Here is a 20,907-nt window from a genome sequence, read left to right as displayed (position 1 = left end):
GGAACACCACCACCTGCAAGTTGCCATCCCAAGCCACCTGAAACTATATCACCGCTCCTTCACAGTCCTGGAAATCTAGAACTTCACAAATCCTGGAACTCCTCCCCTAACAGCACTGTACCGACACCACATGGACTGCAGCAGTTCAAGAAGGCAGCTCACCACCACTTTCTCAAGGACAATTAAGGATGGGCAATAAATGCTGGTTGAACCAGTGATGTTCACATCCCAGGAATGAATGAAAAGAAAATATGAGGCATCTTGCAGCACAGTAAATGGGGCGGCACAGTGGTTAGCACTGCTGCCTCATTGTGCCAGGGATCCTGGTTGGATTCCGGCCTTGGGTGACTGTGTGGAGTTTGCGCATTCTCCCTGTGCCTGTGTGGATTTCCTCCGCGTGCTCCGGTTTCCTCTCACAGACCAAAGATGTGCAGGTTAGATGGGGTTATGTGGATAGGGCGGGGAAGTGAAACTAGGTAGAGTGCTCTTTCGGAGGGCCAGTGCAGACTCGATGGGCCGAATGGCCTCCTGCACTGTAGGGATTCTGTGGACACAGTTGTCAATACCCAGTGGTTATTCTGTCTCTTCCTGGACAAGACAGCACCGAACAAACTCTTGCAGAAACTGACCATGGGAAGGACAAACATGTCTGTGTGAAATCAATCCCCTTGAGGAGGCAGTAATGCTAGCGAGCGGGAAGGGAGTGAGCACACAGGGCAGCGAGATAATATCTCACTCATGTGAGTATTCCAGCTCCCTGGCAGATGCACAAATTTTCCCCATCCCCATCCCCAAATATCCTCACTTTCAATTCCATAACGTCTCATCACACACATCCTCTGAGAGTAGCCACACACACACGCATGCACAACCCAAAAGCCCGTCCCCCCAACACCGCAGGTTCCCAGGAGTACAATCTGTAGGGGAAGTGGGGTGATTAGCTTCATGATCACTATTTCTTCCAGATATATTGAATTCACTGGAAGTCCCAGCTGGGATTTGAATCCATGTATCTGGATCATTAGTCCAGGTCTCCAGATTAAGAAGCTAATAGCCAGCATCACTAACAGAAAACCTACCTTGTTATTATCTGGCCATTGTGGTAATTTGGGACACCAGTTCCTGTTGATTGTTTTGGTCAGTTACCTAGATTCCACAGAGTGCTGACAGCTCTATCTCATGATGACGATCCCAATGTCTGCGTGCTTGTAAAGGCCTGAAGTCTACATAGTGATTGCTACAGTAGACTGCAGGAGGTTCATTAAGTGACCACTCCACTCTTAGGAGGCACTTAATAAACCTGTTAACAATAATAATAATAATCGCTTATTGTCACAAGTAGGCTTCAATGAAGTTACTGTGAAAAGCCCCTAGTCGCCACATTCCAGCACCCGTTCGGGGAGGCTGGTACAGGAATTGAACCCGCACAGCTGGCATTGTTCTTCATTGCAAGCCAGCTATTTAGCCCACTGTGCTAAACCAACCCCAGTGATCTTGAACAAATCCTTAAAATTAGAGCTAGACCCTTTACAGATGATGTCAGAAGCACCTCTACACAAAAAGGAGAGGGGAAATCTTAAATAATCTCTCCCAAAAAGCAGACTCAACTGAACATTTCCAAACTGAGATTGATAGATTTCTCTTGGTTAAGGATATTGACGGTACTAGAACTAAGGCAGATGAATGGTGTGACGATATAGATCTAATTGAATGGCCCATCTGGCTAAAGAGGGTGGAGAGAGTAGAGGAGTTACCTCCTCTTGTTCCTAGGACAGGAGTGTATTTGCAATAATTTTATTTACCCCAACCGGATTAGTCCCGTGAGGGAGTGGGCATTAGAACATAAGTACATAAGAACTGGGAACAGGAGTAGGCAATTTAGCTCCTTGAGCCTGCTCCACCATTCAATATTGTGATGGCTCGAGACATACTCTGGAGACTTACAGTAGTAAACAAAGGGGTTTATTGACAAAAGGCAAAGACAGTTAGGTAACCAGCACAGAACACAATACAATGGATACAAAGAACAACAGAGAACACTGCAGCACAGGAACAGGCCCTTCGGCCCTCCAAGCCTGTACCAGTCATGATACCAACCTTTGCCAAAACCCTCAGCACTTCCTTGTGCCTGTCCTATCCATGTGTTTGTCAAGATACTCTTTGAGGGCTGTTAATGTATCTGCTTCCACAACCTCCCCTGGCAACACGTTCCAGGCACCCACCACCCTCTGCGTAAAAAAACCTGTCTCGCACATCTCCTTTAAACTTTGCCCCATGGATCTTAAACCTATGCCCCTTGGTGTCTGACCCCTCCACCCTGGGAAAGAGCGCCTTCCCATCCACTCTATCCATGCCCCTCATAATCTTGTAGGCCTCTATCAGGTCACCCCTAAACCTCAGCCTTTGTAATGAAAACAGTCCGAGTCTATTCAGCCTCTCCACATAGCTAACACTCTCCAGACCAGGCAAGATCTTTATTATTGATCTCCCTGGTCTACGTTGCCCGGGGTCCTGCTCCCAGGACCCTGCGCAAACTGTCCATTCGGCAAGGTTTGCGCGCTCCAGAGCAATTGGCCCTTAGCTGGTCACCTGATCAATGGAGCTCACCTCCTTAAAGGGGCCATGCTACCACATCTTTCCACCCTTAAGTGCCATAATGCACTTCCCCATAACTATGTACAAAAGTCACAATTGTTAACGGGGAAAACCAAGGAGAGAGAGTCCATCAAAAAGTCAATTGATCTGGGGCCCTCCAGGTCATCCAGGACCTCCAAAGCCCAGCTACACGCTCAGAACTCCTTTGGCCAATCAGGTGGTTCATAGTTGGTGCCACCTCAGGTAGAACCGCGTCCACAATGAGTGAACTAGCCCCACCGTCCTTGACAAACGAAGCTGGTTGAACAGATGTGCGAGCCCCTGACTCCCTTTGGCTGGAACGAGTTACAGGAGCATTCATGGTGCTCACTGGATTCCTTGACTCCACCTTGAGGATCACCACCCCTTGACTCCTCAGGTGGTCAATGTGCTTCTTAACGGAATTCCGACTAACATTGACTATGTAAGACACCAGCCCCGACCGGGTCACAGCCCGTCCTTTTAAAAACGACGAACCTGCTGCAAAATTACGGACCAGAACCACATCTCCCACATGGAACGACCTGCCCACTCTCTGCTCTGACCACTGATTCTTCTGGGAGGCCTGACGTTCCCTCACGCCACTAAATCTGGAAATACAAGTTCCAATTCGATTCTCAACCGATGGCCCTTGAGCAACTCAACTGGTGTGATCCCTGTAGTTGAATGAGAGGTTAAGGTGTACAACAGCAAAAAATTAGCCAATCTCTGGCAAAGTCGCTTATCTGACTGTTATGGTGTTCTTGAAAGTTTAAACGGCCCGCTCAGCCAGACCGTTTGGTGCTGGGTGATAAGGGACTATTCTCGTTTGTCGTATACCATTTGCTCCCACAAAAGACTAGAAATCACCACTGGTGAAAGGGATGCCATTATCCAAAATGATTACCTTGGGAAGCTTCTGAATGTCAAACACATGGTGCAAAGCCTCGACCGTGGTCCCCATCTCCTGGACAATTAACCACTTCAAGTGGGTATCAACTAACACCTAAAAACATCTTGCCTAAAAACGGGCCAGCATAATCCATGTGGATCCTGGTCCACGGGCCACCTGGCCAATCCCAAGGATGAAGTATGGCGGGAGGCAGCAAAGATTGCTGCATTTGTCAAGGATGGCGGAATGCACTTGGGTAGGGGCAGGTGACTTAATGCATCTGCATTAGCAATTAACAAGCCCAGCAGTGGCTTGTGGTCTGTCACTATGTCGAACTGTTGACCGTACACATATTGATGGAATTTCTTCATACCGAATATACCCACAAAGCCTTCCCTCTCGGTTCTGCTTCAGAAAGGGTCCTTCAGGCAAATGCGATAGGGTGTTCAAATTATCTACCATTTTGTGGGATAAATTGGCCCCTATACCATAAGGCAACAGTTCACATGCCAGCACTATTGGTTTTCCCTGGATCAAATGCACCAAGGGATTTTAAGATTGCAATTCTTACTTTCCGACTCAGAAGGCTTCTTATTGAGGTCCCTTCCATTGCCACCGCTGATTTTTCCTTAAAAGTAGCTGAAGTGGTGCCAATGTCAGATTCTAAATCTACCTTCCATAGTAATTGACCATACCAAGAAAGGATTTAAGCTCGTTGACACTTTTGAGTGCTGGAGGATCTTGTGTAGCCTTGCCATTTTTTTCCAAACCTGTCGCATTGACGGAAAATCCTAGGAACGTCACTTTTTAGGTGGACCTCAGCATCACAAAACTGCTCTAATATTTCCTCTGGGCTGACCACATGTTCTTCAGAGTAGCGCCGGTGACTAGCGTGACATCAAGGTAAACCATCGCCTTCGGAATCCGCTGGAGGAGATTTTGTATTGTGCACTGGAGATAGTGCAGGCTGAAGAAATGCTGAGCAGAAATCTGATATACTGGAAAAGCCCTTCATGGTATTGATTGGAGCAAACATCTGAGATTCCTCATCCAACTCTAGCTGCAGGTAGGCGTGATTCAGGTCCAATTTTGAATTGGTGAGTCCCACTAGCTTGATGTAGAAGTCCTTGATTCAAGGAGTCGAATAGTAATCAACCTGGGGAGGCTGATTTCTGGTCATCTTATAGTCCCCACAAATCCTTATTGACCAATCAATTTAAAGGACAGGGACTATCGGCACATCCCATTCTGAAAACTGAACCGGCTTGATTATACCCAGCTCAGTTCTTCCAATCTCATTAGCTCTGCTTCAACCTTCTGATGCACTGCGTATGGCACTAGCCTGGCTCTAAAGAACATAGAACATAGAACGATACAGCGCAGTACAGGCCCTTCGGCCCACGATGTTGCACCGACATGGGAAGTCAAAAACTAAAGGCCATCTAACCTACACTATGCCATTATCATCCATATGCTTATCCAATAAACTTGGGTGTGGAATCTGGATTGACATGTGTCTTGGATTTAACACCCTTAATTTGGCCCCATGCTTCATGGAAGATGTCTTCATACCTCCTCAAGACAACTTGGAGGATGCCATCAGATATTTTGACCATCTCCAGCCAGTTGAGCCTAATCTTCTGTAACCAATCTCTTCCCAACAGACTGGGTCTATGCCCTTGCATGATGACCAAAGGTAGATTGGCCTCCAGACATCTGTAGGCCACTGGGGTATTGGCTTTTCCGTGGACCAACAAAATCTCTCCGGTGTATTTCAAAAGTCTGGCTGTATTTCTCTTTAAGCTTAGAAACTGTTTTCCTGCCTATTGATATTGAAAGGTCTGTTCAGCCAGTACGGCCACCGAAGCTCGGTGTCAACTTTCATTTCAAGGGGTTCAAGCATTCACCCTTAATTCACCCTTAAGACAATTTTAATCGTAACTATCTTATTCACTTGACCTGCATTCAACCGATGCATCAAATTATTTTCTCCAGAACGTTTCTCCGCGATGTTCAGTGTCATTGTGGACTGCTGCTGCTGGCTTTTTGCATTGGTTCATTTTGCCTTGTGCGGCAACATTCTTGAATGTGCCCCCTTCGGTTGCAACGGAAACACACAAATTCCCGAACATGGCAAGTCTCCTGGGGCTGTCCACCTCTGATTCAGTTTGATGTCCTGATTCCTACCCACTCCTTAGGTTCCGGTCCTGTTCTGAGGACCATGTTGACTCTGAGCCTGTTGATCCCGCCACAGGCCTCGCAGCAATATCACCACATACTTGGTTAACCTCCCCTTCAGCTGTGTTTTGAAGCTCCGTGGCACCTTTTTCAGCACACTCCGCCAACTGTCACAAGTAGTTGCTTCTGGCTTGTCCTCGCCTGTGATCTCATTTACGATGAAGAAGAAACCAAGTTGTTCGATGTACTGACTCCATGACTCAACCCTTTGGTAAAGTTAATCTAATTTCCCAATGATCCTTTCCCCCCATAATTCATGATGTCTGTCGGCTGCGATTGGAAAAATAAGTCCTCATTGCCAATGTGATGGCTCGAGAGATACGCTGGAGGTTCCAGTAGTAAAGGGATTTATTGATGAAAGGCAAAGGCAGATAGATAACAGGGACAGACCATTATAAAACAGGTCTTTACTTTTCAGCTGTCTGGTCCACACTGCCCGGGGTCCTCCTCCCAGGGCCCCGCCCAATCCCCATTGGCCGGAGTTTGCGTGCTCCTGCACGATTGGCCTTGATCTGGTCATATGATCTATGGAGCTCACCCCATTAAAGGGGTTGTGCTATTACAAATACGATCATAGTTTATCTCATCTCGCCCTCATCTTCACTTTCCTGTCCATTCTCTATAACCCTTCACCCCACTGCTAATTAAAAACCTATCCATTTCCTCAAATTTGTTTAGTGTTCTACATACACTACCTTCTGAGGTAGAGAATTCCACAGATTCAGGACCTTTTGAGTGAAGTAATTCATCCTCATTTCTGTTTTAAACATGCCACCCCATAGCCTAAAACTATGGTCTCATGTTCTAGAATGCCCAACAAGGGGAAATATCTGCTCTACATCACGAAAGAGAAAATGCTGGAAAATCTCAATTGGCAAAGCTTTGACAAAGAGTCATCGGACTCGAAACGTTAGCTCTTTTCTCTCCCGACAGATGCTGCCAGACCTGCTGAGATTTTCCAGCATTTTCTCTTGCGTTTCAGATTCCAGCATCCGCAGTCCTTTGCTTTTCTCTGCTCTACGTCAACCTGTCAATCCCCTTTAGCATCTTGTATACCTCATTTAGATCTCATGTCATTCTTCTGAACTCGAGCGAGTGTAGACCTAAACTGCTCAATCACTCTTCATAAGACAAGTTCTTCATCCCTGGGATCAATCTAGTGAACCTTCTATGAACTGCCTCTAATAGATTTATATTACTCCAGGAGTGGTATCCCAATGTCTTGTACAGTTGAAGCAATACTTCCCTACTTTTATCATAGATCATGCAGAAGGAGGCCATTCAACCTGTCGAGTCTGCACCGGCCCTTGGAAAGAGCACACTTTCCACCTTATCCCTGTAACCCCACCTAACCTTTTTGGACACTACGAGCATTTAGCGTGACTGGCCCACTTAATCTGCACATTTTTGGACTGTGGGAGGAAACCGAAGCACCTGGACGAAACCCACACTGACACGGGGAGGACATGAAATGAAATGAAATGAAAATCGCTTATTGTCACGAGTAGGCTTCAATGAAGTTACTGTGAAAAGCCCCTAGTCGCCACATTCCGGCGCCTGTTCGGGGAGGCTGGTATGGGAATCGAACCGTACTGCTGGCCTGCCTTGGTCTGCTTTCAAAGCCAGTGATTTAGCCCAGTGTGCTAAACCAGCCCCTTGCAGCCTCCACGCAGACAGTGACCCGGCCGGGAATCGAACCTAGACCCTGGAGCTGTGAAGCAACTGTGCGAACCACTGTGCTATCGTGCTGCCCGAAGATACTCTATTCCATTAGCAATTAATGCCAAAATGCTATTTGCCTTCCTTATTACCTGCATGCTAACTTTCTGCAATTCATGCACGAGGACCCTCAAATCCGTGTGCACCAAAGCATTTTGAAGTTTCTCTCCATTTAGGTAATAAGTTGCCTTTTTACTCCTCTGACAAAAATTGATAACCTCACACTTATCCACATTAAACTCCATATGCCAAATTTTGGCCCACTCACTTCACCCAACCTATCCATGTTCATTTGTAAATTTCTTACTTCCTGATGACAATTTGCTTTTCCATCTATTTTAGTGTCATCTACAAATTTGGCCAAAGTACCTTCTATCCCCACATCCAAGTCATTAATAGATATTGTAAATAGGGCACCATGCAGGCAGTTGTCAACAAGTGGAAATCGGGAAGAGGGGAGGTGGGGGGCGGGGGGTAGATGGAGCCACCGCACCGATTTAGATTCCAGAGATCAGCCTGGTGCTTTTCAGTTGTGTTTAAAACTGTGTGAGCAGAACATCACATCAGTTGTGAGAGGGAGGCTGTTTCAATATGTGGAATTTCTGCAGTAACTGTCCCTTTCTCTTTGACGTGGCAGGCTACGCAGGGCATGTCACTTCATCGTCAACCTGCGCTATTTTGAGATGTGCATCCTGTTGGTGATCGCTGCCAGCAGTGTAGCCCTGGCAGCAGAGGACCCCATCAATAAAGACTCCGAGAGGAATCAGGTAAGGTTGTGCTGAGGATGTTGAGCTAGCAGGCATGGTGCGATCTCCACAACGCCCTGGCAATCTCCTCTGGGATTGTCCAGCATTGGCCTGGGGTACTTTCAGGAATTGAAAACAAATCTCCTGGATACTAGGTTTCCTCTGGATGTTCCTTTCCTCTCACAGTGCAGGTTAGGTGGATTGGTCATGCTAAATTTCCCCTTAGTGTTCAGGAATGTGCAGGTTGAGTGGGGCTGCAGGGATGGGGACAGTGTAGTGGGCCTGCATGGGTGCTCTTTCGGAGGGTAGTGCAGACCCGATGGGCCAAATGGCCTCCTTCTGCACTGCAGAAATTGTATGATTACTATACAACAGTGAACAAAGACCACTAGCAGCAGAGAGCGTGTAATGTTAATGCAACAGAATCTATTCGTCCTGTCGAAGGGGGTTTGGTGCTGATATGTCAGCTGCAGAATAATTCAGGCTCAGGACCCCATCAAAGCTATGGATCCTCTAAGAACATCCCCTTCAAGGATAATGGAGCCTAGTGAGGAAGAAGACATTCTTTAGCCAGTTTGGTTTCATACATATGGCCAGAAGCTGGCTTCAGACTATCAAGATCATGGAGTTGCAGATAATGGACTGCTTTCTACAAGGCTGTCCACACAGGATCAGGTTAAGACACCACAATCAGTGGCAAGGAGTTAATCACTGTCAGATCTCTTGCCATTCTGCCGGTCATATCACCACTAAGTTCAAAGGATAGGACTGGATTCTGGGAGCACGACGGGCACTGAGGAGCAACAAAGAGTCTTACGGCTATGACTCGTGTAACTCCAGCCTGAGAGAATCGGAGCAAGCATATCAATGTTTCCGGTGTGATGCGAGTGGCTAAAGAGCAGCAATGCTGAAGCAGCCCAGGCAATTACCCTCCAGTGATGCCAACTGGATTTGACCAAGTTAGCCGGGGTAGCTTGTGAGCTTCATGGGAGCTGCGCACACTTACAGATTGCGTTAATGAAAAGGAGCAGATGGCCTTACTGATTCTGAATACACAAAGCCGGGTTTCCTTTACTTTTGTGTGGCGTTCACTCTCAGCCAAGTAGCTCAACTAGGAATGATGTGCTCAATGTGGGACCCATTTAAGTATTCCACCCCCTGGGGAGTCACCAAAGGGGGTTTTCTTAGGGAAGAGGCATTCCAGAACTAGGCAAGAGGCATTCCAGAACTAGCGGCAGACATGCTGCTCCTCTTGTAAATCCTTGTAATGGGCATGATGTGGAGATGCCGCCGTTGGACTGGGGTGGGCACTGCAAGAAGTCTTACAACACCAGGTTAAAGTCCAACAAGTTTGTTTTGAATCACTAGCTTAGTTCGACTTTAACCTGGTGTTGTAAGGCTTCTTACTTTTAATGGGCGGCATGGTAGCACAGTGGTTAGCACTGTTGCTTCACAGAGCCATAGTGTGGCGACTAGGGGATTTTCACAGTAACTTAATTGCAGTGTTAATGTAAGCCTACTTGTGACACTAATAAAAATTATTATTATAAATAAATCACTTGTTCAGAATAATAAATCACAATTAAGTCTCAAAGCATCATTATGGACTCTCAGCAAAACAATAATGAAAATATAAATCCAACACCGGAAATAGAGCAGCTAATGCCTTGATTCAAGCAGTTGGGGGGGAGGGGGGTGGATTAACAGTGACCTGATGAAGATTAAGGTTCAAGTCTGAACAAGGTAAGCCTTCCCAACCCAACAGTTGGACGAAATCAAAAAACAATATTATCTATTACAGAGCAATTGGGGGAAAAAAAACAAAGAAACCTAAATACTGAGACTGCAAGTGTAAAGGGTCAGAAGCAAGACCGGGTTGCACATGTTAGGCATCAAAAGAGAAATTTCACAAATTGACAATGAGGAGCAGCTTTTCCAATTGCGGACTGATTATTGCATTTGATTAAAGGCTACCATTTATTTTTTTATAAAGGAGAGTCCATTGCAACAAACAAAGTCAATCTATGGCAAAACACATTTAATGGAGGATAGTTACATACAAGCTGCTTCCATATAATGAATCCCATTCATTTACAGTGCAGGCCATGTGTGCCCCCGGAATCTATTTTGTTTCTGACTGAGAATCCCATTGTGGTGATATGCATATCCGTATATAACTGTACATAGTTGCGCCAATGTATATAACTGTATATAACAATACCAATGTACATAGCTGATGAACAATACACGTAGTGACAATCATGACCTCCTGCCAATAGGTGGAACCAGACACACATGGAGCCACATGTATATAAGAATATAAGAACTAGGAGCAGGCGTAGGCCATCTGGCCCCTAGAGCCTGCTCCGCCATTCAATGAGATCATGGATGATCTTTTGTGGACTCAGCTCCACTTTCTGGCCCAAACACCATAACCCTTAACTCCTTTATTCTTCAAAAAATTGTCTATCTTTATCTTAAAAACATTTAATGAAGGAGCCTCAACTGCTTCACTGGGCAAGGATTTCCATAGATTCACAACCCTTTGGGTGACGAAGTTCCTCCTAAGATCAGTCGTAAATCTACTTCCCCTTATTTTGAGGCTATGCCCCCTAGTTCTGCTTTCACCCACCAGTGGAAACAACCTGCTCGCATCTATCCTATCTATTCCCTTCATAATTTTATATGTTTCTATAAGATCCCCCCGCATCCTTCTAAATTCCAGTGAGTACAGTCCCAGTCGACTCAACCTCTCTTCGTAATCCAACCACTTCAACTCTGTGATTAACCTAGTGAATCTCCTCTGCAAACCCTCCAACACCAGTACGTCCTTTCCCAGGTAAGGAGACCAAAACCAAACACAATACTCCAGGTGTGGCCTCACTAACACCTTATACAAGTGCAGCATAACCTCCGTAGTCTTAAACTCCATCCCTCTAGCAATGAAGGACAAAACTCCATTTACCTTCTTAATCACCTGTTGCACCTGTAAACCAACTTTTTGCGACTCATGCGCTAGCACACCCAGGTCTCTCTGCACAGCAGCATGTTTTAATATTTTATCATTCGAATAATAATCTCTTTTGCTGTTATTCCTACGAAAATGGATAACCTCACATTTGTCAACATTGTATTCCATCTGCCGGACCCTAGCCCATTCACTTAACCTATCCAAATCCCTCTGCAGACTTCTGGTATCCTCTGCAGTTTTTGCCTGACCACTCATCTTAGTGTCATCTACAAACTTGGACACATTGCACTCGGTCCCGAACTCCAAATCATCAATGTTAATTGTGAACAATTGTGGGCCCAACACTGATCCCTGAGGGACACCACTAGCTACTGATTGCCAACCAGAGAAACATCCATTAGTCCCCACTTTGCTTTCAATTAATTAACTAATCCTCTATCCATGCTGCTACTTTACCCTTAATGCCATGCATCTTTATCTCATGCAGCAATATTTTGTGTGGCACTTTGTCAAAAGCTTTCTGGAAATCCAGACACACCACATCCATTGGCACCCCGTTATCTACTGCACTGGTAATGTCCTCAAAAAATTCCACTAAAGTAGTTAGGCACGACCTGCCCTTTATGAACCCATGCTGGTCTGCCCAATGGGACAATTTCCATCCAGATGCCTCGCTATTTTTTCCTCGATGTTAGATTCCAGCAGCTTCCCTACTACCAAAGTTAAGCTAACTGGCCTATAATTACCCGTTTTCTGTCTACCTCCTTTTTTAAACAGTGGTGTCACATTTGTTAATTTCCAATCCACCGGGACCACCCCAGCGTCTAGTGAATTTTGGTAAATTATCACTAGTGCATTTGCAATTTCCCTAGCCGTCTCTTTTCGCACTCAGGGATGCATTCCATCAGGGCCAGGTGACTGTCTACCTTTAGCCCCATTAGCTTGCCCATCACTACCTCCTTAGTGATAACAATCCTCTCAAGGTCCTCACCTTGTCATAGCCTCATTTCCATCAGTTATTTGTGTCTTCCACTGTGAAAACTGACCCAAAAAACCTGTTTCATTCCTCAGCCATTTTCTCATCTCCCATTATTAAATCTTCCTTCTCATCCTCTGAAGGACCAATATTTACCTTACCCACTCTTTTTTGTCTTATATATTTGAAGAAACTTTTATGATCTGTTTTTATATTCTGAGCAAGTTTACCCTCATAATCTATCTTACTCTTCTTTATAGCTTTTTTAGTAGCTTTCTGTTGCCCCCTAAAGATTTCCCAGTCCTCTAGTCTCCCACTAATCTTTGCACAGTAAGAAGTCTTACAACACAGTCCAACAGGTTTGTTTCAAACACTAGCTTTCGGAGCACTGCGGCTTCCTCAGGTGAATGAAGAGGTATGTTCCAGAAACATATATATATATCGACAAATTCAAAGGTGCCAGACAATGCTTAGAGTGCGAGCATTTGCAGGTAATCAAGTCTTTACAGATCCAGAGATGGGGTACCCCAGGTTAAAGAGGTGTGAATTGCCCCATGTATTGTCTCTTGCCAATGCACCATGCTGCGGGACATCCTTTCCTGCAGCGCATGACGTAGACAATGTTGGCCGAGTCGCACGAGTATGTACCGCGGTACATTGGCGAGACCATGCAGATGCTGCGACAACGAATGAACGGACATTGCGCGACAATCACCAGGCAGGAATGTTCCCTTCCAGTCGGGGAACACTTCAGCAGTCAAGGGCATTCAGCATCTGATCTCCGGGTAAGTGTTCTCCAAGGCGGCCTTCAGGATGTGCGACAACACAGAATCACCGAGCAGAAACTTATAGCCAAGTTCTGCACACATGAATGCGGGACCTGGGATTCATGTCGCATTACATTCATCCCCCACCATCTGGCCTGGGTTTGCGAAATCCTACCAACTGTCCTGGCTTAAGACAATTCACACCTGGGGTACCCCTATCTCTGGATCTGTAAAGACTTGATTACCTGCAAATAATCACATTCTAAGCATTGTCTGGCATCTTTGAATTTGTCTATATATGTAAGTTTCTGGAACATAGCTATTCATTCACCTGAGGTAGGAGCAGTGCTCCAAAAGCTAGTGTTTGAAACAAACCTGTTAGACTTTAACCTCGTGTTATAAGACTTCTTGCTGTGCTCACCCCAGTCCAACGCCAGCATCTCCACATCATGACTAATCTTTGCCACTTTGTATGCTTTTTCCTTCAATTTGATACTCTCCCTTATTTCCTTAGATATCCATGGTCGATTTTCCCTCTTTCTACCTTCCTTCCTTTTTGTTGGTATAAAACTTTCCAAAGCACTGTGAAAAATCACTTAAAAGGTTCTCCACTGTTCCTCAACTGTTTCACCATAAAGTCTTTGCTCCCAGTCTACCTTAGCTAGCTCTTCTCTCATCCTATTGTAATCTCCTTTGTTTAAGCACAAAACACTAGTGTTTGATTTTACCTTCTCACCCTCCATCTGTATTTTAAATTCCACCATATTGTGATTGCTCCTTCCGAGAGGATCCCTAACTATGAGATCATTAATCAATCCTGTCTCATTACACAGGACCAGATTTAGGACCGCTTGTTCCCTCGTAGGTTCCATTACATACTGTTCTGGGAAACTATCGCGGATACATTCTATAAACTCCTCCTCAAGGCTGCCTTAACCGACCTGGTTAAACCAATCGACATGTAGATTAAAATCCCCCATGATAACTGCTGTACTATTTCGACATGCATCAGTTATTTCTTTGTTTATTGCCCACCCCACCATACTGTTACTATTTGGTTGCCTATAGACTACTCCTATCAGTGACTTTTTCGCCTTACTATTCCTGATTTCCACCCAAATGGATTCAACCTTATCCTCCATAGCACCAATGTCATCCCTTACTATTGCCCGGATGTCATCCTTAAATAACAGAGCTACACCACCTCCCTTACCATCCACTCTGTCCTTCCGAATAGTTTGATACCCTTGGATATTTAACTCCCCGTCGTGACTATCCTTTAACCATGTTTCAGTAATGGCCACTAAATCATAGTCATTCACCATGATTTGCGCCATCTCATTTACCTTATTCCGAATACTACGAGCCTTCAGGTAAAGTACACTTATGTTGGCTTTTATACCTCTGTTTTGAATCTTAACACCTTGATCAGTAACCTCTCCTAAGTTATCTTTCCTCTTAACCTTTCTCCTAATTTTCCTTGTTGTTGAACCCATATCTTCATGTAACAACCTGCCGCGTCACTTTCCATTAATGTTTTCACTTCCCGTTTTATTCCTTTTAGTATTACTGGGCCTATTCACTGAGCTCCCCTCAGTCACTGTACCTTGTACTGTCGCCCTTTTTGATTTTTGACTATGGCTTCTGTGCCTTACACTTTCCCCCTTACTGCCTTTTGTTTCTGTCCCTGTTTGACTACATTCTGACTCCCTGCATCGGTTTCCATTCCCCTGCCACATTCGTTTAAACACTCCCCAACCGCTCTAGCAAATAGGCCCCCTGGGACATCAGTTCCAGTCCTGCCCAGGTGTAACCCGTCCAGTTTGTAGTGGTCCCACCTCCCCCAGAACCGGTCCCAATGCCCCTGGAATCTGAAACCCTTCCCATGACACCATCCCTTCAGCCACGTATTCATCCTATATATCCTGTCATTTCTACTCTGACTAACACCTGGCACCGGTAGTAATCCTGAGATCACTAACTTTGATATCCGATTTCTTAACTTCCTTCCTAGCTCCGTGTATTCTGCTTTTAGGACCTCATCCCTTTTTTTACCTATGCCGTTTGTACCGATGTGTACCACAACCACTGGCGGTTCACCCTCCTCCTCCAGAATGTCCTCTACCCACTCCGAAACATCCTTGACCCGAGGACCAGGGAGGCAACACACCATCCTGGAGTCTCGTTTGCGGGCACAGAAACACCTGTCTATTCCCCTTACAATTGAATCCCCTATAACCATTGCACTGTCACACTTATTACCCTTCCCCTATGCAGCAGAACCAACCGTGGTGCCACGAGTTTGGCTGTTGCAGTTTTCCCCTGAGAGGCCATTCCCCTCAACAGTATCCAAAGCGGTATATCTGTTCTGCAGGGGAATGGCCACAGGAGATTCCTGCACTACCTGCCTCGCTCTCTCTGGTGGTCATCCATTCCCTTCCTGCCTGCGGAGTCTGAGCCTGCGGTGTGACCACCTCTCTGTACGTGCTATCCCTGATACTCTCCGACTCGTGGATGCTCCACAGTGTCTCTAGCCGCCACTCCAGCTCTGAAACTCCAGGTTCCAGGAGCTGTAACTGGAGACACTTCCTGCACACATGCTGACCCTGGGGGCTGGAACTGTCCCCAAACTGCCACATGGAGCAAGTCGAGCAGACCACGGCCGGGGTTCTCCCCTACCCGGCGGGGTGGGGGGGTCCCGGCGTGATGGAGTGGCGTGAACCACTCCGGTGTCGGGCCGCCCCAAAGGTGTGGAGGACCAAGCCCTCACATTGAGGGGCTAGGCCTGTGCCGGAGTGGTTTGCACGGGCCTAACCCATCATCCCGGTGCATGCGCAGGGGAGCGGGTCACGTCCGCCTCCGCCGTGGTGAAGACCATGGCGCAGGCGGAAGGAAAAGAGGCCCGCCCGCCGATCGGTGGGCCCTGACCGCGGGCCAGGCCACCGTGGGGGCACCCCCCGGGGCCAGATCGCCTCACGCCCCCCCCCCTCCCCCAGGACCCTTAAAATTAGCTTTATCCCTGAGTATTTATCTTGCTTGATCTGACAACAAATTAAAGTTATTTAATTGAAATTAAAAAAGTTATTTAATTAAAATATAAAAATTATTTAAATCAACTTAAAAATAGTCATTTAAATCAACCCAAAATAGTTATTTAAGTGAGATTTAAAACATTTTTAAAAAGTAATTCAAATCAACTTAAAAATCGTAATCTAAGTCAAATTTTTTAAATAGTAACTTATATTGGGGACGACTTAAAAATAGTAATTTATATTGGGGGACGGACGTAATGGGGCACTTGGTAGCAGGACGAACAACAAGACAGTTGCATCTCTCCTTAGCTCTACAGTAACTGAGATATAATCGCCTATATATAAGTTTGTTCGTTACCTCCCCACGTGTTAAGAATAAATATTTGTTACAACCACGCACTCATGTTCTTTTACATAGAATTTACAGTGCACAAGGAGGCCATTCGGCCCATCGAGTCTGCACCGGCTCTTGGAAAGAGCACCCTACCCAAGGTCAACACCTCCACCCTATCCCCATAACTCAGTAACCCCACCCAACACTAAGGGCAATTTTTGGACACTAAGGCAATTTATCATGTCCAATCCACCTAACCCGCACATCTTTGGACTGTGGGAGGAAACCGGAGCACCCGGAGGAAACCCACGCACACACGGGGAGGATGTGCAGACTCCACACAGACAGTGACCCAAGCCGGAATCGAACCTGGGACCCTGGAGCTGTGAAGCGATTGTGCTATCCACAATGCTACCGTCCTGCCCTTCTATGTTCTATGTGTGTCTTCATGATTGCGGAGCCATAGAACACAACACTCATATTGAGTGGTTTGTTTTGATTTGAATATTGGGACGGCATGAGGTTGACCCACTTAGAGACAGGAGAGAAAATGAGAAGGTGCAGGTATCTACAGGTATCCTGGGAAATAGTTCAGAAACAGCAGAGCTCAGTTAGACCACTTGCCCCAATGTTTGGGAAGTAGAGGACGGGCAGAAAGGAGAAACAGAAAAAAAAGTTAAAATCATGTGTTTTCTGACAAGGAGTCGTGTTCACTGACCGTCTCTCTCATTCTCTCTCAGGTGCTCAAGTACTTTGACTATGTGTTCACCGGGGTCTTCACTTTTGAGATGGTGATCAAGGTAAAATATTTCATGACTGAACTCTTATCTTACCTCCCCTTTGTCTAATAATTTTGCCTACCTACATTCACAACACCTATGGACAAAATATAAATATTTAATGTGCCCAACATTCCAGACGCAAACTACCTTTTTTTCACCAGTGTCGGATCTCGCTATTAACTCCAGCCCCCATTAAGATGTCCAGTCCCTCTATACTCTCCAACCCTCACCACAATGTCTGGTGCAAAGACAAAGAAGAACAAAGAACTCTGTATTCTCTATATTCTCCATCACTTTCTACCTCTCCATCATATTCTACCTCTATATTCTCCATCACTCACCACAATGTCCGGTCGCTCTATACTCTTCATCCCCCACCACAATGTCTAGTTCCTTTATACTTTTGATCCCTCAGCACAATATCCATGCAAGGAATTTGCTAAATGCTTTTCTGTTTCGTGTTTCTCATTTAATGTCTGTCCTGCTGGCTGGTTTTAAAGTCACCAAATTTTTGGTTTTGAACTGAACCCCCCCACTACGAGCTGCTATGTGGACATAACCTGCAGATCCCCTCTGATTCAGTATGCTTTGTGGCTTAGCTGTGATGTCATGGACCTGGCAAGCAGCCAATCAACTCATTTGAAATTTGGGCCTTGGACCGATTCTTGTTTGGTATTGGTGGAGCTTTTCGGAAACGTCTGGAACAGGAGCAGCAAGCTTAATTTTGTTAGTTCTGTGAAAGATTTAAGCCCGAAGCAGTTTTAAGGCTCCCTCTCTCAACTTTCTCTCTGCCAGGCGATTTAAGAGGCTCCCAGCCATTTGTGAAGGAACTCCTATTTAAATGACTTCCGGCAGTAGCCAGATCTGTGAAGGGAACTACTGGTTTGACAGGCTGTGAGCAGGATCCCCCACCAGGTCTGTAACAGTTAAATCCCCTGTTTGAATGGCTGGGAAAAGCCCAGTCTGAGAACTCTCTTCACGAAACAGCCAAAATCCAGGCCAGCCAAGCAGAGTGTGTGTAAAACCTGCTGTAAATTCTCAGGCAGAAAACTCCAGTAATATCTCAGGGAGACTGAGAGTCCCTTTGGTGATTGCATGATAGAATTGCACAGACCTTAATCTCCAATGTGAAGTCAATTCCCTAGAGGAAGACTTATAGTCTGGGAGTTCTAATGGATAGTAGTCCTTAAAAAATTCAACCTCGGACTTCCGGTGGCGGCCATGGAGTGAGTGGTCGCTTATTTGTAGCTCCTGCTCATGGTGAACCTTCGAGACCCTTTCTCCCCGACTTATGGGGGATTTGATCAGCAAAATAGGAGATTGGCGAGGTAAGGAGAAGTCCCCACCAGTGTATGGATTTGTGAACCAGAAGTAGTCTGAAAACGAGAGATCGTTGGGCAAAGTAGGGAGTGGAATCTGCAGAACAGAAACATTTGGCGGGGCCTGGGGTTGTCGGCCCAGTGGTCAAGGGAGCAGCTGGTTGAATTCCTTCAGGAGAGCTTTGCTAAGCAAAGACAAGAGTACCTGGACCCGATTAAGATGGGGATTGACCGGGTGGAGCAAAGTTTGGAAGCCCAGGGCCAGGTGATCCAGAAGGTGGAAGGGGCAGTGGCTGAGCACGAGGGCCAGCTAACCGCGATGGCGACGGAGTTAAGGCTGATGAGGGACCACCAGAAAAGGCTGCAAGAGAAAGTGGAGAATCTGGAGAGAACAGGTCGCGCAGGCAGCACCTGAGGATCATTGGCCTTCTAATGGGCAGCAAGGGATCGGACGCAGGGGCTTTTGAGGCACGTATGTTCGAGAAGCTGCTGGAGGAAGGTGCATTTACTCGGCTCTTGGAGGTGGACAGGGTGCACAGAGCGCTTATGTGGAAGCCGCAGATGAATGAGCCGCCAAGGGTGATGGTGGTACGAATGCACAGGTTCCTGGATAAAGAGCAGATCTTGAGGTGCGCCAGGCAGCCGAAGAGCTGCAAATGGGAAGATAACGAGCTGTGCATTTACCAGGACTTGAGGGCGGAACTGGCCAAAAGAAGGGCGAACTTCAATAAAGTTAAATCGGCCCTCTTCAAGAAGGGGATGAAGTTCGGTATGCTGTACCCAGCTCATTTGTGGGTCACTTACGAGGGTCAAGAACTTTATTTTGGATCGCCGGAGGAGGCGGTGAACTTTGTTAAAGACAGGAGACTGGCAGGCGATGGAGGACATTGAATTTGGGCTGGGTAATTCTGAACCGATGCTGTTAAATTTTGTTTCTCTTTGGGTTCTGTATTTATTGTTTTTGTACCCATTTTTGGACTGTTGCTCAATTTTGCATGTGTGGGTTAACTTTGTTCTTGTGTGTGGGGGAGGTTTTCTTCTTTGTGTTGTTGGGGACTGTAATGTTTCGCATATGTATGTTTAAGCGAGGGGGGAGTAGATCAGTGGGGGTTTGGATGCTTGGCGCCATGGGCAGGGGCTACCAGGCTAGCTGGGCAGGCTAGCTCACGGAAGTGCATAGTGGAGTGCGAGCAGGTGATCAGTTTGTTGTGGGGTGTTAAGATTTCTATTTTGCCATGGGTGGGAGGAGGGGAAGGAGGGGGTGAATTGTTCTGCTGACAGAGGAGGGACTGGGGCTTGGAGACAAATTGAAGGTCGATGATGGTGAACACCCGAGGGAAGATCTGACGAGGCGTGGGACGCGGGCTGGAAGCTGGCCTAAGAAGGCTGATGGCTGATCGGCGGGGGAGAGGGGATTGTGCCCCCCGACCAGGCTGATCACTTGGAACGTGAGAGGACTGAACGGGCTGGTCAAGCGGGCTCGCGTGTTTGCGCATTTGATGAATTTGAAGGTGGACGTGGCAATGCTACAGGAGACGTACTTGAGGGTAGTGGATCAGCCTAGGCTGAGGAAGGCTTGGGTTGGGCAGATAATTCATTTGGGGCTAGACTCTAAAATAGAGGGTTTGTGATCAATAAGCAGGTGTCATTGAGGTAGGGAATATAGTGGCAGACTCGGGGGTGGGGGGTGTGGTTAGGTATGTTATGGTGAGTGGGAAGCTGGAGAGGATGCCGGTGGTATTAGTGAATATTTACGCACCAAACTGGGACGATGCAGAGTTTATGGCGGGGAACTTTAATACGATCATTAATGCGAGGTTGGATCGGTCGAGTTCAAGGACAGGGAGGGTGCCAGCTGCAAGGGAAGGAACTAAAACGGTTTATGGAGCAGATGGGAGGGGTATATCCATGGAGGTTCGGACGGCCAAGAGGGAAGGAGTTTTCTTTTATGTACAGAAAGTGTACCCCCGGATTGATTTTCTCATTTTGATTAGGGCTTTGCTGGTAGATGGCGAGTATTCGCCGATTGTTCTGTCGGACCATGCCCCACTGATGGAACCTTCAATTCTACGGACACGTGCTTGTAGGATTAGAATAGCTGTTTTAATATACTTACAACAGAGCCAGCCTGTTAGCCGTTGAACTTTCGGTGGGCTGGCTGGCTGACTCTGTGGCATGGATCTTTATACAGCAGCTCCAAGGGGAGGAGTTCTGGGCGGAGCCAAGGGGGGAGCCCAGTGCAAACTCTCGAGTACTCCCAGAGCTACTCCCCCTGGTGGTCAGGTAGTGCAACTGCACTAACAATATTGATGCATGTATATACTTGGAACAGAGTGACATTGGTAACTATAATGCCGTGTGAATCACATTCACCACATTCACCCCCTGTGAAAAAAATCGAGTCCGGCGGGGGCGGTGGCTCACAGAGTTAGTCTCGATCTGCGGAGCACCGGGGTTGCAGCCTCTTGCGGTGACTGGGTGGGTGTTGAGAGCTGGGGTACGATGGCAGACTCCGGGG

At 46.6% G+C, this 20,907-nt stretch overlaps 1 protein-coding gene across 1 annotated transcript in view; it reads left to right on the top strand.

Moving 5' to 3' along the window:
- Window positions 1-20,907, top strand: part of LOC119964246 (probable voltage-dependent R-type calcium channel subunit alpha-1E) — a 1,062,240-nt gene that overhangs the window by 834,992 nt on the left and 206,341 nt on the right. Inside the window, exons 23-24 of the mRNA XM_038793526.1 lie at window positions 8,100-8,229; window positions 17,029-17,088. Of these exons, the coding sequence (XP_038649454.1) occupies window positions 8,100-8,229; window positions 17,029-17,088 (190 nt within the window). The remainder of the gene's footprint in view (window positions 1-8,099; window positions 8,230-17,028; window positions 17,089-20,907) is intronic.

Source organism: Scyliorhinus canicula, chromosome 4, assembly GCF_902713615.1.
Source record: "Scyliorhinus canicula chromosome 4, sScyCan1.1, whole genome shotgun sequence".
NCBI lineage: Eukaryota > Metazoa > Chordata > Chondrichthyes > Carcharhiniformes > Scyliorhinidae > Scyliorhinus > Scyliorhinus canicula.
Note: the sequence above shows the minus strand (reverse complement) of the source record. Positions and strands in the feature narration are given on the sequence as shown.